This window comes from Carassius auratus, unplaced genomic scaffold (assembly GCF_003368295.1).
Source record: "Carassius auratus strain Wakin unplaced genomic scaffold, ASM336829v1 scaf_tig00000876, whole genome shotgun sequence".
Taxonomy (NCBI): domain Eukaryota; kingdom Metazoa; phylum Chordata; class Actinopteri; order Cypriniformes; family Cyprinidae; genus Carassius; species Carassius auratus.
Window position 1 is genome coordinate 331,483 of NW_020523328.1, and position 23,794 is coordinate 355,276.

The 23,794-nt window shown below is 36.4% G+C and overlaps 3 protein-coding genes across 3 annotated transcripts; 1 reads left to right on the top strand and 2 right to left on the bottom strand.

The window, feature by feature from the left end:
* Nucleotides 1-64: 64 nt before the first annotated feature.
* On the bottom strand, nt 65-7,180 carry LOC113069117 (short transient receptor potential channel 4-associated protein-like). Its single transcript, XM_026242103.1, has 19 exons — nt 7,017-7,180; nt 6,619-6,747; nt 6,401-6,517; nt 5,307-5,364; nt 5,133-5,188; nt 4,900-5,028; nt 4,444-4,645; nt 4,149-4,334; nt 3,921-4,063; nt 3,316-3,444; nt 3,160-3,218; nt 2,971-3,072; nt 2,802-2,885; nt 2,620-2,710; nt 1,993-2,133; nt 1,771-1,882; nt 1,570-1,682; nt 1,144-1,350; nt 65-1,053 (listed from the first exon to the last, which is right to left on the bottom strand). The coding sequence occupies exons 1-19, from the start codon at nt 7,137-7,139 to the stop codon at nt 916-918; spliced, it is 2,319 nt and encodes a 772-aa protein (XP_026097888.1). The 5' UTR covers nt 7,140-7,180; the 3' UTR covers nt 65-915.
* A 1,223-nt stretch (nt 7,181-8,403) lies between these two features.
* Nucleotides 8,404-11,366, top strand: LOC113069122 (epithelial membrane protein 3-like). Its single transcript, XM_026242111.1, has 5 exons — nt 8,404-8,749; nt 9,673-9,765; nt 9,873-9,975; nt 10,083-10,223; nt 10,348-11,366. The coding sequence occupies exons 2-5, from the start codon at nt 9,688-9,690 to the stop codon at nt 10,521-10,523; spliced, it is 498 nt and encodes a 165-aa protein (XP_026097896.1). The 5' UTR covers nt 8,404-8,749; nt 9,673-9,687; the 3' UTR covers nt 10,524-11,366.
* nsfl1c (NSFL1 (p97) cofactor (p47)) lies at nt 11,226-18,146 on the bottom strand. Its single transcript, XM_026242108.1, has 9 exons — nt 17,994-18,146; nt 17,379-17,476; nt 17,226-17,300; nt 16,579-16,747; nt 16,362-16,457; nt 16,174-16,283; nt 15,879-16,016; nt 12,059-12,226; nt 11,226-11,988 (listed from the first exon to the last, which is right to left on the bottom strand). The coding sequence occupies exons 1-9, from the start codon at nt 18,093-18,095 to the stop codon at nt 11,826-11,828; spliced, it is 1,119 nt and encodes a 372-aa protein (XP_026097893.1). The 5' UTR covers nt 18,096-18,146; the 3' UTR covers nt 11,226-11,825.
* Between the last annotated feature and the right edge of the window lie 5,648 nt (nt 18,147-23,794).

Sequence of the window (23,794 nt, forward strand, 5' to 3'; positions counted from 1 at the left end):
ATGCCAACTTTACTCAAGTTCCCTGGTCAGACTGAAGAGAAAAAAAAAAAAAAAAACCAATGGAAGGGGCTATTGTTTTTGCTTTATGGAGAAAGTACAATTACATAATTTTATTTTATCAGTACAGAAAACAAAAATGATACATTTCACTTAAAAATAAAGTAAACCTGGAAAACTTAATGTATTTTAATTTATCACTCTTTTACAAAAATATTAGTTAAAATCTTAAACCTGGCTCTATATCCCTACGTTTCCATAAACTGATTTTAACAGATGAATTAGTACCCATACTCACAGAAACATGCTTGTGATAAAACAAGATCTTTATTTTCTTCTGTTGATTTTGTATTTAAGTTTGTGGCTGAAATTTTAAATTTTAGGTCGAGTGAGAACTACGTACATAATAATATAAATATACAGGCAGTATGTAAACTAAGCTAATCACCAATATTAGACATTAGAATGCCCCTGAATTAAATAGTCTTTTTTTGCAGTAAGGAACAGAGGGCAGTGAGGCTCTTCCGGACTACTTCCAGGAGTTTGCCATGTCTGAATGCGTAACTTGACAAGCCAACCTACAGGAGGCGAGAGAATTCAGCACTAGAAAACAAGGCAGCTGTAACTCTACCAACTAAAAAAACATCCAGACCCTAGTGCCACTGCAAACACAAACACACCAACAGTGGCATTACATATTCCCACGCACATTCACTTCACATTTAATACTTTGAGCCAACATACATTCATGCTATCGAACACGAGCAGATCAATACCCTCAGCACCAAGAATACCCAGACACACACACACACACACACACACACACCCATTCTGTAATGCATCTGAATGGACTAGGTCTTATAAACTTGATGCCATGATGTAATTCTGATGTAAAGAGAGTCCTCTCAGTCTCTATAGTCACAGCTCCAGGAAGTCTCTGTCCAGGTCCCTGTAGGCTTCATCGATGTAGGAGGCAATAGCACAGCGTGAGCTTCTTCCAGAGGCCAGAAGCACTGAGACCGTCTCCTTCCAGTAGGTGAAGGGAATACAAGAGCTCTGTTTTTGGGAAGAGATAGAAAAGTTTATGGCTTTAGAGCTCACAACCATGAGAGGATATCAGTGTTTGGTCAATGGAGCCGAGCTCACGTTCTCCAGGCAGGTGCTGTCCTTGTCCTTGTTGAGGTAGTGGTGCTGCCAGAAGCGCAGCAGGTTGTGGAAGTTGTTGAGCAGGCAGCCGGGGTATTTCTCAGCATATTCCTTCTCTCGCAGAGCGCTCAGATAGAGAGGCAACTTATCCCGCCTCCGCGCCAGCATCAGAACCACCAGACTGGTGTTCAGGCAGCTCACGTTCTCCTGTGAAGGATCAAAATCATGCCAATCGGTTTTAAGGGTCAATAGTATAGAATAAAACAAAAAAACAGTAACACTTTATTTTATGGTGTCATTGTTGTTGCACCACTCTTGCTTCTGCTCATGTGTCAGCGATTACCCTTCCCTGTGTCAGTACTGGCACTCATGCTGTAGGATGCCGAACCCCGACACACAAGAAAAAAAAAATATCGTGTAACTTGCCTGAGTGAGGGTTTGGACATTGACGATGCTTGTCAGTCTGAAAAGGAAGGACAACCTGTTTTCCACTTGAGCCATGTAGGACAAGAGGCGACACTCTGAAAACACTTCAACCACTGAGAAAGAGACAAAGAAACACATCTTTAACACTCTGTAACACTCGCATCCATCTCTCAATGAACTGTTCGGGCATTTGGGTCAAACCTTTGACATCATTGGTCTGGCTCTCAAAGCGGTCCAGAGACAGGACGATACATCGCACCAGCATGTTGGAGTCTACCAGAGAGCTGTTGATCTGAGTCAGGAACATCTGAAACTGAGGCGTGAAAGGGAGAAAGACAGATTTGAGTTACTGGATCATTTCAGTGTGTCTGCTATTAAAAAAAAATTAGTAATAAATCACAAAGGGTCCGACTGTAAACCCACCTTCTCGTCTGTGTTGACATATTTGTTAAATCTTTTGAAGGCATCAATGTTGAACTTCATAAGCTCACCAAGTAGGTCAAAGTAGCTCTGAAGGACATCATGTGATTTGCAGCCGCTGTCGATGATGCAATATAAAATATGCTGAAAAAAGAGAATTATGCGATGACTTAATAGTTCCATAACTGTACACTACCTGGTTAAGATTTTGAAAGTTATTGAAAGGGTTATCTTATACTCACCAAGACTGCATTTATTTGATTACAAACACAGTAATATTTCAAAAACTAGTACAGAAAAAGGTAATTTATTCCTGCAATTAATTTTCAGCAGCCGTTTAGTAATCAGTGTCACATGATCCTTCAGTAATCAGTCTAAAATGCGGATTTGCAGCTCGAGAAACATTTTTTATTATTAGCAAAACAGCTTTGCTGCTTCACATTTTTGTGGAAACTGATTAAATTTTTTTCTGGATTCTTAGAAAAAAAAAACAGCATTAATTAGAAATAAGAGTTTTGTAACCTTCAATTTCACTTTTAAACAATTAATGTATCCTTGCTAAATGAATTTCTTTCAAGCCGTGTATGTTCACACAGGCAATGTAATGCATTACGCACATATTTTGCTCACCTCTAACAGGCCTCTTCTGAGAAGGAACACTTGATCAGCATATGATGGCGTTCCTCTCAGAAAACTCTCCACGGCTCTTGCCTGCCAGAACCTGAAGCGAAACATGGAGAAATGTCAATCTCAAGACACAAGATATCCATTAAGTGTAAGAAAACATTACAAAATCTAACTAAAGATTTCACCTGAATGAAGAATCAATTGGCTCTTTCTTCATGACTGAGATTAACCGTGTAAGAAGACCCTTTTTACCATCGCAGACAAGGTTCCTATAAACAAATTGAACAATTAATATAAACCAATTAATAAGCAGTTCGGAACTTAAGTAATATGATATGAAAAGCATCCCCATGCCTGTCTGTGTTATTCAGTGCTTCCATTTCAAAGACGTTTGCATTCAGGTAGATGTCACTCAGTTCATTCAGTTCCTGTCCACTCAGAAGAAGGTATTTATTCCTGTGAACAATAAAAAAAAGTTTCCTATCAGACCAGTTTGACCTTTCTCAGTTGGAGCATTTCCTTGCATCTCTTTGTGACACTCACTCGTGGTGGTCACTGAAGCTCTGCAGAAGCCGGAGGAACTGGATCTTGAAAGAGATCTCCTGATGAAGAGGGGAAAACAACTGTATTCACCCGCTGTAACCATCCAGATGGAAGAGTCTTTTAAATAATTCAGAGGAATAAAGGGCTGCTTCTTACCGGACTGCAGTCACAGTTCTGGTTCTGCCGATGTAGGACGTGTCCAGAAGCCTGCCTTCTCCAGATCAGCTTATCAAACAGGTTATTGAGACCTGGAATTAACCTGAACTCTGCCAACATTCGGTGAACCTGAGTCACAAGAGTAAAAATCGAAATATCATTCAGAAGTTAAGGTTCAGTATGATTTGTTTTTATTTTAAAAGACATTAAAGTTGCTGTTCGTTCTTTCTCGAGCAATTCAGCACAGAAAGATGAAAGAAATGTACAAGAAATGTATGTACAGATGTATAGAAAGCTGCAAGAAATGCACAATTCAATGTCATGATAATATTTTTTTAATATTTATTTGATCCCACTGGTATAAATGACTTTAGAAATATATTTAAATAGAAAACAGTTACTTTAAATTGTAATGTTTTAATATAACTACTGTTTTGCTATACATATATAGATACATACACACACAAATTCATACTCTTAATAAACAGACAGGTCAAGCTTAGTCAACATTATTAAGTGACTGCTCAGTTAACTAGTAGGTCATCCTGACTCATTCCACGTCATGTGTATTAAAATTCACAATCACTTCAATCCCATCACATTACCTGATTTCTCTGTCGGCCCATAAGAAGCACACACAGCACATAGAGAACCTCCACTTTGTACATGATCTCGTGTACGATCTTCATGGATTGGGGCAGTCTGTGTCTGAGCAGACGAGAGGACAGGGAGCTCTCATCAGATGACTCTGAAAGACAGCCAATCAAGACTTGGTGAGACCAAATAATGCAGCTAACGCAAATACCAGAGCGGGAAAGAGAGGAGGACCTCACCTGTACTGCTCTGCTCTGCTTCTTCAATTGCTAACTGCATGAGAGCATCTACAACCAATGCATTGTCAAGCCAGCTGTGCCAGTCCTCCAGCTCCAGTCGGGCGGAGGCATCCGCCGCCTCTGTAACTTTCCGTGTGGCGAGCTTACACAGACGCTCAATGAAGCCTGGGATATTGACCAGAGTCACTGCAGAAAGATCACATGACACTGTAAAATGTATAGTGTTATTTTAAATGAGGGCATTTATAACCCCATCAGCATGTTTTGTGGATTAACTGCAGTTGTGTTTTCTAACCCTGGTTTGTCTCGGCGCGTGATGGGCATGTGCTGGTCTTTTGCTGGGTGCTGCGGGCCAGGAGGGTGTGTTTGTCATCTACATCCACGTCTGGTTCTGATATGGTGACTGAGAGGATACGACAGAAGTTGGCCAGCTGCTGCTGGTTGAAGCTCTGGACCAGACTGGCCAAGTTTGGAATAACTTCAAGCTGGATGATTTCCTAAAATTAAATTAAGATTTATTGCATTGCTAAAGTTCAGATAGCACTTTTCTGAAGTTTAATAACGCTTTTAATACATTTTACAATGCCAATTATTACTGTAATGGCACACACTGAATTTTCAGCATCATTATTACCCCAGTCTTCAATGTCAGAAATCCTTCAGAAATCATTCTAACATGCAGATTTGCTCAATTTCTTATCAATTTTTTTTTTTGTGGAAACTGATACAGTGTATGTGCTTTGGCTTTTACCTTTCGAACACTCAGAATGTCCTCAATAAGGGTGGCAGTTTGTAGGAAAACCTTTTTATTGGACATGAGACTGAACAGGAACGTGACGAAATCCTCCCTTGCTGCAAGGCTTTTTGTAACGCCCTCGGTCTGTCAGACAAAAACAGAGGCTGTTATTCATAAGGAAACAAGCTAAATAATTCCGAATTATTATTTGCATCCTTCCAGAGTCATACACATTGTTTTACACTTACACATATACAGCAGTTGTACAGAACACTTAGACAATCCTTGATGAGATCATCACTCACTGAAAAGAATGAAGCAAACCTTTAATGACTGGGACAGCATTACTAAAAACAAGTTTTATTTCTGCTCTTAAATTATGTAAATAAAGACACTTGGATTTATTATTTAAATAAGCTTACGTATGGGTAGTTCTCCCTGTACTGTGAGCGTTGGCCGCATCAGAATCTCTACAAATAACTGCAGATGAATGACAAGAGTATAATGAGTAACTAACAAATATGCATTCTGCGATTATGATAATTATGGTACCAGCCAAACTGCTTTCTTTCAGAGTAAAATATTATGATTCCAAGTTGGTAAAATTCAGTTTGAGCTGTTTTTTTCCACACTGCAAGAGTGGAATAAGAAGACAAAGCTAAAAAACATGTAACAGCACTTGATGAGAAGCTCGTCACTTAAAGTGAGTATCAATCTCATAATAAATCATGTGTTACAATAATTTAGTGACGGATAAAAACAGAGCATGATGGAAAATTACACAATGGAATTATGGGGAAACTCAGTATATCAGAGTAACAATTATTTATAGCACAAACTCTGCTTTGACTTCATTTTTGAGAGTGTTCATTTCTAAATGTACAGCTACTGATCTGTTTAATATAAGAAAACAACTGCATTATTATTAATTTAAAAACTTTCTAATATGCCGATTTGGTGCTTAAGAAACTTATCTATGTAGAAAATGTTCAGATGTTTAACATTTTTGTGTAAACTGATACTTTTTTTCAGGATTCTTTGGTGAACAGAAAGTTCAAACAGTATTTATTTAAAATTGAAATGTTTTGTAATATTTGCAGTGTTTACTATACATTTTGAACAATTTAATGATGAATTTAATGCTGTGTTTGACACTATATCAACCACAACATTCTTTTGAGCAGACTATTATGTTGCCACAATTATGTTGGCATTAGTGGAATCGAATTGGCATGGTTCAAATCTTACTTTTCTGACCATCATCAATTTGTAGCAGTGAATGACGAGGTATCATATCGATCACAAATACAGTATGGAGTACCACAAGGCTCAGTACCATGAGCGCTGCTTTTCACGCTCCTTATGGAGTATTCTTTTAACTCAAGACAGTTTGTACAATAGTGTACATTTTTGCAAGCTCTCAGAGCTCTTGATCAATCATAACTAAAACCATCACTGAATACAATTAAACTTATTTTGATCAAGATTAGTAATATTTAACTACAAAAAAACTCACATCAACTCCTCCAAATAAGTCAAACGTATATGTATTTGGAGAAATCGACTCCTGCGGTGTTTTGCGCTCCTCTGTGACAAATGACATAGCCTCCATAGACAGCAATGATGACAGATCCTGCACAATCGCAAAACAAATCACTTAACATCTGATAGCAAGTTAAACAAATGTACTTAAGGAGATGCATTGTGTAAACAGACAAGGGAAGCTTTGAATACCATGACCGTGCTGTGAATCTTAGAGAGATCGCTGTTGGGATGGCTGCTCTCGTGAAGTCTCCTCAATAACACTGGTATCCCCTGCCATTGAGCTCTTTTATCTCTCTCTTCCAGCAGAGCCACAGGAAACTGCATTTGACAACACAATCACAACACTTGTCAAGCACTGCAAATACACTTCAAATAAGACAAACGGGTCAGACACTATATTATTTCTCTTCTTAGTATCATTGATTGTTTTAGCACTACGTAGCTTAGGCAAGTGATATCGTCTAAACGCTGTATATTTTAGTTTTAAACCTATTTTATATCCTTGACTCTTAAGGCCCTCGTATGTAAACAGTGTCCAAGAATCGATTTGACGACCGTTCAGACCTTCATATAATTTAAGATCTCACCTGAGACCCTCTAGTCAACCCAACACCCTTGATTTGGCCCTGTCTGATTTTATTTAAAATGTTTTTGCATGAATTTCCTCTTCTTGTTTGGGTCCGTGAAACCCCAGAGCTCGTTGTCGCCATTGCTGTTCCTCTGACGTCGTAACGTTGAGAAGTTTCCACGAACGCAGCGGGGACGACAGAGTCAATACTGCTCCCTACTGGACTGGCGTGGAAACTACAAGCAGCGGAATACGTGTTACTGACCACCAATGTCTCTACTGAATCACAGCTGTGCAACTCATTAATGATTAAATGACACACCCTGAATACACACCTATATTCCAACGTTCAAAATATAAATGACAAAATATTAATTTCAAGATGCAAGAAATTTAACTGTAGCTGTATAATTTAATTATACATATAAAGAAATTCATAGACACATACAATGCTTATTATGGGCATAAACCACATATTCATAATCATCCATTCATTTTGAATTTTAACCCTGATGCATGTTCTGTTTAATGAAGAAAAAATACATTAAAAAAAAATTCGTGTTTATTTTAACTTAGAAACAACAATAAATAATAATGAATTAATAATAATAATAATAATAATAATAATAATATATTATTATTCGTTTTTTAACTATGGAACATTTAGTATGAAATCACACACAAACATTAATAACAAATACTACTACTTCTAACAAAAATAATAATTAAATCAATAATTCATGCTTCAACTCTGAAGAATATATTTAATCAAAGCTTTTAAACTTTCATAATAATAACTAATTATTGGCAGTCAATAATATTAAAAAACACAATATTATTATTATTATTATAGATTTTAAATATTTTGAAACTAGTGAACAGCAAGCATTTAGGATTATTTCTTTATTTTATTTTAATTTTAAAAAAAAATTATTTTAATTTTAAAATACATTTTTAATTTTAATTTTAAAATACATTTCTAATATTCATTTTAAAATAAATTATTAATTTAAATTTTTATAAACATATTTTAAACCATTAACATACTGCAATTGTTATGAACTTGTTTTATGAACTTAAAAATAATGTCATATTTTCTATTATATAATTTAAATAAATTAAATAATTAAATTAAGTTTTTAATTCATAGTATCCAATACAATGGACAGATGTATTTTCTGTAATGTAAAGATTGTATTGTTATGTGAATGTATCTGTAACATTTGTGGAAAGAATACAGATATATAGATAATATAACATATAGTAATATATTTTTTTCCTGGTCCACCTACATTTACTGTACACAGTATGACAAATAAACATTGAGGTTCCTGTTGTTTTCCCAATTTAGGTGGCTTTCCCTCCCCTGTTAAATGACCATAACTCCATCTCTTGGGCGAGGATGAATGAAACCCACACACATATAATCAAGATCATCAAAGCATCAAAGGAGATTGAAGTTATGATAGAAGCCCATAGAAACTCAGCGCACACCCTCTGAGATGATAAACGACTAGCAAGGACAGAGAGACGTGTGCCCATGCTCATGTGTTTCCTGAACACACAAGAAGGATCTGATGGGACTGTGTGCAGGACAACAGCACTAGCTCGGCGACAAGGAAATGGGCGTATGCTGAAGTTGACCCCAACAAACATCCTTCAATTTACTGGTGAGCTGAAAAGGGCGGAAAGCAGCAACAGACCTGGATAAACACGTCCATATTTGCCTCTGCTGGATTTGGATCACATTTGGTGAGTTCACATTTTATTTAATTCGCTTTCACTCTTGTTTATGATTTGAATAGTTCTAAAAACAACATTTTAACCATAAAATACAACAGGATTTACACTTTATCACATGAAACTATCCTGTGAATATAACATGATTTCAACAAGGCAATGAAAATGTATGTCTTAGAATTGTATCAGAATCTAAATAACCATTTTAGAAAAGTTTTTGTTACTATAAACATCTCACAGAACATTACAAGACTGGTTATGAGAGTATGACGTTTCTCAAGGCTGTTATTCTCTAGTTTTGCCCTGAGGAAAAGCATGGTGTGTCTCAGAAAAGTCTGAATGAGAGCCTTCATTTCCCAGTTCTGCCGTAGTCAGTTTACTTCTGGCCTTTTCCATCTTTAAGTTTTAGCAAAAGCAGATTGTTGAACCTCTCGTGCTTACAAAAAACCTGAGGGGAAACATACAGTCATGCAGTTGTATCTTAAACCCTCCAAACAACTATTTTCTTATATAACAATGATGATAATAATAATAATGGTTTCTATCATATAATTAATAGTATTACAAAATAACATACAGAACTTTGTTTTTATATAATAAATATATTAACAACAACAATATATTAATATTTTAACATGTTAAGTTAAATGTTTATAAACATTAATAAAAATAATAATAATGTTTTATAATATAATTGATAGTATTCTAAAAATAAATAACATATGTAACATTATTTATATAATAAATATATAAACAATAAAATAATATTGAGAATATTTAAAAATGTTAAAGAAATATTTATAAACATAATAATAATAATAATACAATTTAATAAGAAGAAGAACAAGTCTGCATCAAATATTTTGCACATTTTTTCAAAGTCAAATATGTGTGGTGATGTACAACACAGAAGTTGAGATTTGAGATGTTGACAGGTGCTGCTCATCACCATGGCGTCTCTTCTGCTGTTTGTCACACTGTTTCATCTCATCACACTGACGGCGCTCTTCGTCGCCACCATGCAGAAGGTAAGCATGTGGAACCCTTTACAGCGGATTACGTTCCAAAACTTTTTGATTGATCGTTAGTATAGTGTGCATATGTCTGAAATCATTCATGCACATTTAATCTTCAGTCCTGGTGGGTTTGGGACGGCTCAGAACACTCGGACCTGTGGTACAACTGCAGAATTAACAATACAACAGAGAAAATGTCCTGTGAATCATCAAACGAGACGGGTAAAACAATACATTTGAGCACTTTAACGGATTTGGAATGTGGGAATTTTTTCGAACGTATTGTTTAAAATGAAATAAGAACAGTCTCTCGGTTATGTGTCCATCAGAGTGGCTGCATGCTGTCCAGGTTCTGATGATCCTGTCTGTGGTTTTCTCCGCCGTCTCTTTCCTGATCTTCCTGGGACAGCTCTTCACCATATCTAAAGGAGGACTCTTTTACCTCACCGGCGTCTGCCAGGCATTTGCCGGTAAGCGCTTCTCCCTAATTCACTTTATCACTCGAGGTTACCGTCTTCAGTCCAAGTAAAACACTCATTTCAGCTGTTCTGAAGTCAAGGGAAAATCAAGTGAAATGTTCTGTCTCCTCCTCAGGGCTGAACGTCTTCACGGCTGTGCTCATTTACACTCTGCACAATAAAGAAATCCTTCCGGTCTCGCGGGAGCTGAGCTCGGGACACTTCGGCTACTGCTTTTACTTGGCCTGGGTTTGTGTGCCTCTGCTCCTGTGCAGCGGAGCCATGTACATCCGTCTGCGCAAAAAGGAATAGAAACGAGTCTCCTGGAAAATTGATACACATTTATTTTGTGATTATTTAGACTGTATTTAACCTTATATAAATATACAAAGCTGAAATACACCCGAAGATCAGCCCATTAGTTAACTCTTAAAAGGCAACCATTTAGCTGATTAGATCTATTTTAATAATAAATTCGTTTCATATTGAATGGATACTTTATATAACATTATAGTGGTGCCAATATGCAAAAGTTTTAAGATGTCTTTTGTAAAAAAAAAAAATAAAAAAAATAATAATAAATCAATTAGGTCATTAATGTCTGATTTCAGTTTCATTACTGTGTGAAAATATTCCTCACAAATACGGTGTCAGACGGTGGACTCCACAGACCCTGAAAGTGCACAACAAACTCATGACTCGGTTTCTGAACTAACAGCTTCCATCATGCCGTCTTAGCATGATCTTACACAAACACAGCCTTCAAAAACAAACCACTTCCACAGGGATTGGTGTAGGACATCAGCAGCTGGCCGTGACATGCTCTCAAACGCTCCAAAAAATAAAAAGTGCTCTCTAATGCCAGACAAAAGGGTTTAATATCAGGTTCACCACAGCTCACAATCACACAATATCTCCAGAATTATAGTAGGCTTCTGCATAGAACACAAGAAGGCCACTGATATGTTCACCAGCAGCAGAGTCCCAAATTGAAGTTGGCTCTTAATAAACCAATTCATAATTTCATTCTTTAATAACAGGAAAAATATAATAATGACAACAATAAAAAAAAATCAGTATAGAGTGACGACCTAAATAACAAAATAAAGCCTCAGATGTCATAAAAAATAGATAGTTTTGTTTAAAAAAAAAAAAGTTTTATTGACAGTTTGCTTGATATTGGTCATGGGGCTAGAATATAAGGCTACTTTAGTTTTAATTACAGTTTGGAGAAGAGTTAAGAGATGAATCAGAGAACGAGGGATAAAACCGAGGAGGAGGTAAAGCAATGCAGCATGTAGCTGCAAGATAGACACCGAGGTAAAAGGAGGTCAAAACTCTTCAGAAAGCTCTTTATTTCAATCTGAATATGTTCAGCAGTTATTATTAAACTGTTAAACATGTTAGTTCTTCTCTTGGGTTCCTCTCTCTAACTTTATCACAGTGTGATTGATTCCCCTCCATCTCCATTTAGCTTTATCAGAAACACCCATCACCCCAAAACTGTCACAGAGGAATAACATATCACTAAAGAAAACAAAACTAAGTAATTAGAAGTCCTTTCATTCCCGGTATCTCCAGCTCCAGAGTGCTTTACTAAAGCCAGGTCACCGGTCACTTTATCCGCTGCACTATGACGGCGTTCAGCAGGTTGGCCTCCTTCAGCGTCTGGCTCTCGTCCGTCAGCTCCTTGTTGGGGAAAGTCGTCATGAGAATGAACTCGGTGGCAGCTAAAGCCGGGCGAGCGCTTGCCACAAACTGACGCACATCAGACACCCTGTGATAGACAAAGATGGAATAAGAGGAAGATTTTGATGATATACTGTAGGGTTATTTTCATCTTTTACCTGTGGGTGTGGTTGAACTTCTGCACCAGCCGGCCTCCGTCGGCCAGTCTGATCTGGATGCTCGTGACAGGCTGAGAGCCATCCACACTGATGGAGGCACTGGCCTCAGCTTCACTGGCGGCCTGGTCCTGGGGGTTTCTCTGGAGAGACACCAGCTCTGGAGTGGCACTGGGGAGGTTAGAGGGAAAGAAGGACAGCAAAGTTTGAAAAGTTCAGTCTCAAGCAGCTATATAACTTATAATGATATAGCAATATGAAGATCACGGTGTACATTAATTGATGGATATTCAAAGCATTCATGAATCTGAACAAGCCACTATTAACGAAGTACTATATGACTTAAAAAATAAATAAATGTTGTTATGAATTAGTGCGATTATCAAATCACAGAGGCTGTGATTGAATTTAATAAATATATGCATCTTCTCAAACTTGTTATGAGTAGCCCTTATAAACCTTGTGCTTTTCTATTAAAATAAAACTCAAGTGAAAAGTTCATATTTGCTGGTCTGTATATACTTTGAGTCAACAACAAGACATACAGGCTATGCCTACTGAATTGTTTTTTATCTTAGTCTGTTATTACGCCACATTAAGTGTTCGCATTGTGTTCATAGCAATCTGCTTGCCTTGTTGTACATTAAATAATAACTATATAATCGAATTTGGTCTTTTAATTGAACTTAACGTATCCTAATACATTATGCCATATTAAGTGTTTGTTTTTTTCTACAGGAGGAAAACACTTAACGAAAAACTTTGTGTATAGTAGTAGGCCTACTAATTTAGTTTTAATCGTTTAATCACCACCACAGCGTCTTGTCTCCATGGGCAACACGCACGATTTGTGTTGATTACAAGTGATGTCACAGGTAGCGGAGAGTGCAAGTAGCGATTGCAAGTTACATTGTAATTTAGTTTCTTTTTTCTTGTCTTCACCACCTGGCTACTGTTGTAAAATGTTGAGAGATTCAAAACAAAAACTTATAAATAAATAGAACAAAAAATAAATAAATAAATAAAAACTGCAAGTGACGTCGCTAGCAGAAGCACAAGTGTCTGGGAGTGCAAGTAGCGATTGCAAGTGACATTGTAATTTAGTTTCTTTTTTCTTGTCTTCACCACCTGGCTACTGTTGTAAAATGTTGAAAGATTCAAACTAAAAGTTATTAATTAATAGAAATAATAATAATAATAAAGACTGCAAGTGACGTCGCTAGCGGAAGCACAAGTGTCTGGGAGTGCAAGTCTGAGAGTGCAAGTGCAAGTCTGCAGCCAGACCCTTCTTGTTAATACCGCACATAGTTCACACTTGTGATGGGTTGACTAATTAACTTATCATTTCTATTATTTTCTTTTTAGGTTTAATATTTTAGCAGTATTCCTTTTATATTTAGTTTTTAGATTATTGTAACAACAATGTCACAATTAACATCCGAAATCAAATGATCTGCTCCTATCATGAATAATAATGTTGTTGTCAGGACTATAAAGCTCCATGCAAAAAATGTTACAGAACAGTTTTACTACTGAAAGTGTAAACAGACAATGTCTTATCACTGTTAATATAAAACAAGTTACCCTCTTAACTTTAGAAAAAAAGACATTGATTGATTTATTTAGTCAATAAGTCTTCCAGTCCAACAATGAGGCATTAACCAAACACACGTTTTAGCAAGAGTAGTTCAGCAGTCCTTAGCTCAGGAGAGGAATGAAGAAACCGTTTTCCAACAAGTGTTCATTTTGACATCAAATTTAGAAGTAGTTTTAGTCAGTCTAGTTTTGACTAAAATACCGTTAAGTTTTAGTCACATTTTAGTCATCTGAATTGTTTTTAGTCTTATTCTAGTTTTAGTCGACTAAATATCATATGATTTCAGTTTACGAAATCTACAGTAAATTTACCCCCGGTTTCACAGACAAGGCTTAAGCCTAGTCCCAGACTAAAATGTAAATCTGAGCGGTTTCAACTGAAAGAAACTTACACTGGTTGATCTTAAAATATAACAATGCCTTTTGCATTGTCTCAAGATGCAGACCCGTAATGTTTTACGGTTAATGTTTTACATTTATAAAAATGACTTAAATGTCCTAATTGAACTATGGCCTAAACCTGTTTTAGTCTAAGCCCTGTCTGTGAAACCAGGCCAACATCTCGAAATAAAATAAAACCACTTCTTATAAGGAAACAAGAACATGGTTCTCTTTTGAAAGACCACTGGTTATATAATAGCCATTCTTTATAACAAAATGCATACACTGATATATAATTTTTCAAGCAGACTTCTATTTATATTATTGATGTCAAACGATTAATCGCATCCTAAAAAGTTTTTATTACAGTGTATATTTATTATGTATATATAAATACACACATATACGATATATATATTTAAAAAACATGTGTATACATTTATATTATTATATTTGATAAAATATAATAAATACACACAGTATACAGACATATATAATGTAAACAAAACCTTTCTTTTTTGCATGCGATTAATCATTTGACAGCATTCATTTGTATACATTAAAATGAGATGAATCCTTATTTGGGCTACTAAAGTGATTCATTAAAGAGCAGTGAGTGATTTTCTCTCTTTTTTTTGTTGTTGATTTATTAACAATTAGGTATGCATCGATCCGATACTACCGATCTGTATCAGTTCCAATCCTGGCATTTTCTGTGGATCTGGCATCGATCAGACAAAACCGATCCAAATCCGATATTGTGCGTATACTATCCTGTGTTATTGTTGAGCCCCACGAAAGGCACAGAAACATTATAAAGCACCAAAACATTCTGAAGCTGTTCCATAGTACAATGTGATGTACAGATTAATATTTAAGTCATTAAATTCAAGTTCACATAAACTCTTCTTTCCGCTGCGGCTGTCTGTCATGATTTGAACCAGTTCTTCTTATCTGATTTGTTGAACTGGTTCAACTGGTTCACTATCACACGTTGCTGTCTTCAAAACTGTGATATTGTTTAAAAGAACATCTTTTATCTTTCTATATAAAATGTATATACTTGTTTTTTTTCATGAAAGTATTTTACAACAATACAAAGAGCAATGTGTACATTTTGGCAGATTTCAGACTTATTCACTTTTATTTGTAAATAAAGTATTTCACTAGATTTTATAAAATTATTGTGCACCTGTGATTTTTCTAGAATCTAGAGTATCTTTTGCTGCTTAATTATTCACTAGCCAAGTTTATAATAGTATTTTTTAATCATAAATTATGGTTGGATAATTTTAATGAAAAATAACAATTGAAAAAATAAGTTGTTTATAAGTAGTAGAATGTGTTTAACATACTAAAGAGTGATGATGAGGTCAACACAGAAGTATATCAATTCTACACTGATTTAAAAAAAAAAAAAAAATTATCGGCAGATAGTTAGAATTTTTAGTATCGGATTGGTGTGTATTTCTCAGTTAAGATGCAAGAGAGAACTGAATTCAGTCATTGTGCACTGTTTTAGAGGCGCTTCTGTGCAGGAATTAAGTGCTCTTACACGTCGTCTGGCTTTTCAAATGTATCCATGTTTGGTCATTCATATTCCCAGGTGCTGGCATTATTTATGTTTTATGAGACGTGCAGCAGGTAAATGCAAACTTATGATCAGAAAGTTTGTTCAAATCCCACATCATCCCTTCTTTTACACGCAGGAGATTCATTCATTCATCCCTCCCTAACGTTTTTGTCTCGTTTTTATTGATTGACGAAAATGTCAATATATTTTTGTGATGCAGAAATTGCTACAATCTCGTTTTCGTCTGTGAAAATTATTGAAATGGTTTCCAACCTGCCAAGTTTCTGTCCTTCTCCAGCAAAGGCTTTGAAAGCAGATTTGGGTTTGGAAAAATCTTCATCCCGATGGTCCTCCATGTCTAGGTTTACCTGTCCACCCCGGAAACGCTGTCTCAATTCCAGAGGAATCTCCCTGAAAATGTCAGAAAGCAAGAAAGATGTTCTATCAAATCTGATTTGACAATCAGTTAGAAGAGAACGGTCTGATAAAAGTCATCCAATAAGTTGGTATCTAGAGGGCCCAACACAAAACTAAATATGTTTTATTAGTGAATGGATTCAGAGCTCACCCTCTGCGGATCGACTCCAGGAAGAGAGCGTTCCCAGGATCACTGTAGTTCCTCAGCTCTCCATCATCAAGACTAAAGCCAGTCTTCCAGAGCTTCAGCACCACTTGCACCTGTTGGCACAGCACAAACCACTGCAGCAGATCTCTCTACGTCTCAAAGACTTCACCAGTCACAGGCCAGTGACTCACATCTTGTGCACTGCTGGACTGTCTCCTCTCTCCTGCCACATAAGTCGACTCCTCCTCTGGTGCGGCACCCAGTCGATAACCACCTCCCAAAAACGGCTGTAGAATAAGAAGACAGAAAGAGAAATGGAGTGACTCAAAATCATTTGAGAGAGGAGTACACAATAAGCAGGCATGTTATCTTTCATTTGCAGTACAGTTTATTCAGTGGAGAATCTACCTTGCTGGATTTGCTGGATTCTCCAGGTCCCTTGCCTGGTTTGTCAACAGGAACCGCCCCGTGCTCTTTAGCACCTTTAAACAAGTCCTCAACCAGCTCATTTGGGCTCTTCTTTTTGGGAGGACCAACAATCTGCTGCCCACTGCGTTCTGAGCCCCCGGCAAAGAACCTATGAGAGCAAAAGTCAGACATTACTCAATAAAATGAAGAATTAAACACAATGTGTGAGTCCACATGGCATTACAAAAGTGAGAGTATTTATTTTATTACCTAGTCTTGGAGGGTGAAATGTTATATTCGATCTAAAACATATGAACATTATATGAATCATATATCATTATACTAGGGCTGCACAATTAGTCGGATTTCTAATCGTGATTACAATTATGGATGAATATTGTAATTATAAGTTGCAATCTCAAATTTTTTATGCAATCTAGAGGTTGCTTAAAATAACACTGCAATATTCTATTTAAAACAAATCATTACATGAACATCTAATAAACACTGCAATATTGATTTACAAGAATAAATGATTCATATTGTAATGAAATTCCAAACAAAAAAAAGAAGAAAAAAAAAATTCATTTTGATTTCATGGTGAGTTGGTAACTTTAGCTCTTATTAAATGTAGAGGAATTCAGTACCTCTGGCCTTCCTCTTCACCACTGTCATCTTCATCCTCAGGCATAAAATCTCTAAAGGATGTCACTCTGTGTTCACTGAAATCAGAAGACATTACATTACTCATATAGCTGATACTGATTAACTGAAAAGCCCAAATGTGTGACTTGTGTTACCTTGGCCCCGTGGACCGACTGACAGAGCCCGACTCTGGCTGAGGGAGGGTGGCGATGTCATCATCTCCTCCATCCTCAAAGAAATTAGCTAAAGCAAGCTGAGCACACAGAGATTATAGAGCTGTCACTTCATTTCACAGACAGACACTCACTGCGTGAATTACAGAAACAAACCACCTACTATCGGTCTTCTGTAACCAGATAAATCTGATTAATTATATTAGCGACTCGAAAATAGCACAATTTCGGATGTGTCGGGAAGGACAGAGATCAAACCCCGAATGTAAACATGAGTATCACTTGAGCAGGCTAACGTTAAAGCTGCTAGCCTAAGACTTCATTTCTATGTCAAATTCACCGGCACGGTTTAAACATCTCTACTTCAATGCCATTCTGACTGTCAGTCCTGAAGTGTGAATTACATGATATGATTAACCAGATGAATCAGTTTAAGATACTCCTTGTGATTTTAATGAAGAGTGACTTGCACATTTCGTTAGCCGGTTCAGTTCACAGGCTGCCAGTGGAGGCTTACAGTCTGCTGAATCCTCGGCCGCAGTGCTTGTGCTTCACAGAATAATATGTCAGTGAGAAAGTGCTCAGTGTGCTACTGACCTGTAGGTCCCAGCCGGCTGACTCGAGGAAGAAACGGGCTCTCTCTTCATCAACATCAGTCACAGCGACGAACCCCCTCACCGCTTCTTCCCGCTCCGCCATTTTGACGTGTCACGTGCAGGAAAGATCCGACAGGAAACGGGGGGAACGACAGGGTAGTTCCGCTGTTCTGGAGAACAGAGTTCAGAGTGGATTTTTTGTCTCTCTCTTTTTTTTCTTTTTTCTTTTTCTTTCTTTTTTTGCATCGATGTTTTTGCAAATTCAAATTAATTTTTAATAACCCGCAAAAACGCACAAATCATATATCGATTTGCATCCATTTATTTAGTAGGATATACGTTGCATAATTATTATTTATTTATTTTCTTAAAACGTAAAAAAACCTTCATCCTTAGCACATGTGGAGCATTAAATAATATTTCAGTATGTCGTGATAGCTCCCCTTTTATTTATTTATATGTATTACAGGCCAGCAGATGGCAATACAGAACCTTCTGTTACTCACTACATTGGTTGCTCCTACTATGCAGTACGTCATTTTAGGTCCACATTTTGTTATATTGGATAAAATGAATAGTTTGTAAACATTTATATTTTTACAATATAAGCATAATATTTTTAGGGTGTCTAAGTTTCAGTAAAACCTGAAATAAAACATTATCTCTTTTGTCCACGTAGGCCTACAATAATTAAATAATAATGTGTCTATAGTTTTTCCAAAGTAAAAAAATGGGTTATAAGATTGTTCTCAAATGTGATTTCACACTGCAGAGCTTTCCACACCACAGTTATTGTGTGACCTGGATTTTGTCCTGAAATTTCCATTCATTGGCAACTGCTGAATCCAAGGTTCCTAAACAGAGGCAAAATATGTGCTAAATTAGTTTGGGAGGACTTAATTTAGCACCTATTGTTTCTGGCGAGAAACTTGGCAATGCTTTGTTGTTTGTTTCTGAGTGCACTGGCTCGTTTGATCTTCACAGATAATCAGGTTCTGTAACATGACTAAACATCGGAGCATTGCTGTCATCATTCATCCTCAAGCTTTCCTTCCCTATCACACTCACTGCAGCTGGAGCGAGAGAGCAATATACCCTCAAATGTGAGAGCACTTTTTAATCATCTTGCAGGCCCTTAAGGGAAAACAATTCTATTTTTAAATGCAGTATTGCTGCATGTTCTTATTGATTGAGAAAAGTGTGTCCTCTTTCTGAAATCAGTTATACAGACATAAACATGACATACGTCCCTTGTTCCTCATGAAAACGGAATCCATGAACAATGTGATTTAAAAGTGCATTAATCTATCAGATTAACCTGATTCTCTCATACGATTTTTCCATTCTCATGAGGCTGAATGATATTGTGCATAGCCTAAATCATGTCAGCATATGTGTCCAGTCTTCATTAATGAAATATTGTAAGCAACAGCTCTGTCTAAAACACTTGCCGGCAATGATAAACTTGGGTGTATTCAACCAGAGAGAAAGAGGAAGAACCAGCCTTATCATGGGGAAACTAACACTGTCAGTTTGGCTGTGGGCCTGCAGTCTCTGTTGTGTTAAAGGGCAGGGAAGTAGTTCCTAACACACAATACAAAGAGCAGAGGCCTGTGCAGCTGTAGTAGGAAGAGCAGACAGACAGACACTATCCCAGGGCCAGAACTAGAAAGGACGTATCAAAATAACAGCCATTTCCTCATTGGGTGTGATACTAGAAAATACATACAAGTGTGAATTAACAAGCAATATAACTAATCTGAGACAGTGTATGTTCATATGAATGAATTTGAGAGAGGCCTTATGTTATGTAGGCTACCGCAAGCATGACTAGATAAGCATGAGCACTTCTATCAATATGGCATTTGAGCTTGGATAAACACAGTCTTTCCTCAATGACAGATCAGGAAGAGCATCAGAAAGGGAGACTGTGGTGTGGAGCAGGACATTTAGGGTCAAAGGCTGCACCTGTGAGGGTCTAAAAAAACTAATATATAACACAAGCACACAAATATGCAGACTTTAGAGGACAAACAAGAAATATTACTAAATAAATAATTATCCAGTGTCAATGCCTGCTGCACATAAGGGGAGTTTCATTAACATCTTCTTCAGTTGTGTCAGAAGTTTATATTTACAATGTGGTTTTTATGTAAGTTGACCATTAAATTGCTGTTTAATGATGCCAATAAATAATAACAATAATAATAAATAATAATAAAACAATTAATAGATCATTAAGAAATAACTCAGCTTGGAACCATTTTTAACCATGGTATTTTTATGACAAAAAGTATTAAACAATAAGATAAGTCATAATTATGTGATAAAACTTAAATAAATAAATAAATAAGTCATCATTGTGATATTTTTTTTTAAATAGTCATAATTATATTAAAATGTAATATGATATACTAAGTCATAACTATGAGAAAAAAAAATAAAAAGTAAAAAAGTCATAATTATCAATCAGTTATGAGTTACTAAATCAATATTTTATTTATGTTAAAATTATGACATATTTTGACAGAATTATGATGTGTAGTCTAAATAAAAATATGCCACACAGTTGCCCACAACACATATACACAAAAATATTAGAATGTGAATTTTATTCATCAAAATTAATATTCTTAATTACAATATCAAGGAGAGTAATTGACAGTTTTTATGTCACAATCACGCAACCCAGTTGACAAGTGAAAATAAATCTACTTAAATGCTCACAGTACACATTTCAAAGAAACATCAGCCTTTTAATCTTCAGTCTGGTTTACCATTTAATAGTTTTTCATGATGTCCAAACAGGAATGTGGATCTATTCAGTGAAATGATATATACTGTATATATTAGGATGGGGGTGATTAAAATCATGAGAGAGTAAGGCTTACGTGCATCAGTTTCTGTGCTGATTAAACCACTTCTGGGTGGGGCCTTAATGGGCAACCTGGTCATGTGAATTAAGGCTCATTTACCACTTTCTAACCGTCCTTTGAGAACTAATTGAATCACTGTTGTGCAGATAGCATCTCTCGGTCCCTCCCTCCTGTTCATACCACCACCCCTTCAACTGAAACCGAAATGCCTGACCTTTGACCCATGAGCTTATCAGAGCTTATGTCTTCACAACAGAACTCCTGGTTTACTTCCTCTTCAATGATAGTCACCTTTACTAATCCGATTCCCATGGGCACTACAGATGCATGGGCAAAATCATGAATGATATCCTATCCATAAATTATATTTGAAGGATAGTAATAAGTAAAATGTGGACACCAAAGACAAGGGAAATGGTTCCATAATTACAAAGATAACAAATCATACTGTCATAGAAATTAGTTTAATCTTAATTTACATCAACGGACACTACTGTTTACTTAGCAAGGCTACTTTCCCGTGCTATCTGTTCCTCTCCCAGGATTAGCTGTGTTTGTATGGAGCGCTATAGCACTTCACAGGGTTCGATGTGGAGACAGAGTTTGGATCAACAGGAAGAGCTCTTCTCATAGACCGGAGAGCCATGGGATTACGTTCCCATCTCTTGTCATCTTTTCCATTACAGGCGTCTTTTACAACACTTTTCCATCTTTTTGCCATTGTGATCGACAATCACATATATCTCTTTACACTCTTATCTTGTCTTTTTAAGAACTGACCGTTGAAAGTGTCTTTGAGGGACCAAAAATGGTTCTTACGGCATTTTTGCAAACAACCATGTCTTGGAACATGTGCTGTGAAGAACATTTTAAATATATATATGTATATATATATATATATATATATATATATATATATATGAACATTTGAAAAATTGAAAACTTCAGTGGATTTTGAATTCTATCTTGGAATCCTGGTTGTCAATAAAGAGTCTTCATTTTAAAGAATGCTCTCATTTTAGTGTGTGTGTGTGTGTGTGTGTGGTAAACATCTCAAACGCCCCTCTCTATGACCTTCCATTTTTCACTCTGACAGCTTAATCAGAGTTCAACTATACACTACTGCAAGCTTCACTCTTCCTGACCTCCTATCCTCCCTCCTGTCCATCCTTTTCACTCTTGTACCTCCCATTTTCCATAAATCAGCTTCCATCTCTCTCTCTCTCTCTCTCTCTCTCACCAATGTATGCACGGATGGACTCACAGCGGCTTCACTTCTCTATATGTGTTGAATGTAGAGTCCTGTATAACAGCAGAGATCACAGGAGGAACATCAAACTGGAGAAACCTCCCACAGTGAAATCATATCTTCACAGAAAATGAGAAGATGATTCATGGTGTGTGACCCACCCTGCTATTACGAGAGCCCACAGTGTTCAAAAGCAGCAGAGAACAGAAGCACACAGGTTATAAAGCAGACAGGACAGAGTGAGAGCAGTAAATCTACTGTGAGCACACCAGCAGTGTAACTCGATCTATTTTTAGTGCACTCTAACAAGAGCCCTTTCTTCTGTCAACCTTTCCAAACCACAGAGTAAACTCGAATTAAACAACACTCAATGAGATCTATCTATCTATCTATCTATCTATCTATCTATCTATCTATCTATCTATCTATCTATCTATCTATCTATCTATCTATCTATCTATCTATCTATCTATCTATCTATCTAGCTAGCTATCTATCTGTTTGTCTAAAAATAATTATAAAAATTTTTTCTGAGAAATTGAAATCCTCATATTATAAAATAAAATTGAATAAAATAATTGTCTTAAAATGATATAATTTCTCTTAAAAGTATCAAATAACTAAGTAAAAAAAAAAAAAAAAAAAGACCAAAATTAGACAACTTTTCACTCTTCATAAAACAAATCTGGGCAATAGATCATATGTTTTTGGAATTACTGTATACATTTAAGTGCATATTGAAACTGCTTATTTATTATTGGTAATAATAAAAAAAATTGGTATTTTTGACAAATCTGAGCACAGTTTACGTCACGGGTGATATATATTGTGATTATTGGCATTTTTTTTTAAACCAGGTGACTTATGCAAAATCTCCATTTGCTCTTCATTCAATCTCACTGTCTAAGACGAAGAACTGAGACATTAAAGTAAAAAGTTAAAGTAAAATTAAAGTAATTAGCAATTTTTCTATCCTGCTGGTCCAGACAGAAGGTGAAAGGGAAACAGACATCACTTCCTGTTAGAATACGTGTGACATTTCCACAGTTCATCCTATTATTTAAGCATTTAACAATTAGTAAGAGTCTGTGAATGTTTTTATGACACTATTAGCCCAATTATCTTCTCAAGTCAGACAAAGAAAGTGTGTATTCATCACACAAAATGACAGACATTGACCAGCCCATACCAAAATATGTGTGTACTGTGTAAGTCTAGTGGCCTTGACGCCTGTCTTTACAGCCTGCTATCACAGCATCATCAGAGCTTCTCCCAGACACTAAGACTCCATGCATCAGGGTCTCCAGCTCAGCTCCTCCTCCAGACGCCCGTGGCCTCTCAGACTCACTAATATAGTAGTCACCATGGCAACCAATGAGGACCTCATATGGCTGGATGGGAGTAAGTAAATGCCCAGGATATCGGTGAACATTTGGCTGCTCTGTGACCCGTGTGTGCCTATGTAGGTTAAATGATGGGACGAGGGGGGGCCGGGTTAATAGCACTGATGGGATTAATCTGAATTATGTTTCTGTTGCTGGATGATAAGCATTTATGAGATGCATTTGATATTTAATGCATTTTTTTAAACGATTTTACTACAGTGCACCTGGACTTCAAAATATGCTTTAAATTGAAAGTAAAGGCATTTTAAACTTTCTATCCATCATAGAATCT

Coding starts and splice junctions, on each gene's coding strand:
- LOC113069117 (XM_026242103.1), bottom strand. CDS start 7,139: ATGGCGACAACGAGCTCTGGGGTTTCACGGACCCAAACAAGAAGAGGA. Junction 6,748..7,016: donor GGTTGACTAGAGGGTCTCAG/GTGAGATCTTAA, acceptor TGTCAAATGCAG/TTTCCTGTGGCTCTGCTGGA. Junction 2,134..2,619: donor TCAGAAGAGGCCTGTTAGAG/GTGAGCAAAATA, acceptor CTCTTTTTTCAG/CATATTTTATATTGCATCAT.
- LOC113069122 (XM_026242111.1), top strand. CDS start 9,688: ATGGCGTCTCTTCTGCTGTTTGTCACACTGTTTCATCTCATCACACTG. Junction 9,766..9,872: donor TCGTCGCCACCATGCAGAAG/GTAAGCATGTGG, acceptor TTTAATCTTCAG/TCCTGGTGGGTTTGGGACGG. Junction 10,224..10,347: donor CGTCTGCCAGGCATTTGCCG/GTAAGCGCTTCT, acceptor TCTCCTCCTCAG/GGCTGAACGTCTTCACGGCT.
- nsfl1c (XM_026242108.1), bottom strand. CDS start 18,095: ATGGCGGAGCGGGAAGAAGCGGTGAGGGGGTTCGTCGCTGTGACTGAT. Junction 17,477..17,993: donor CAGCCGGCTGGGACCTACAG/GTCAGTAGCACA, acceptor CTGTGTGCTCAG/CTTGCTTTAGCTAATTTCTT. Junction 17,301..17,378: donor AGTCGGTCCACGGGGCCAAG/GTAACACAAGTC, acceptor TTCTGATTTCAG/TGAACACAGAGTGACATCCT.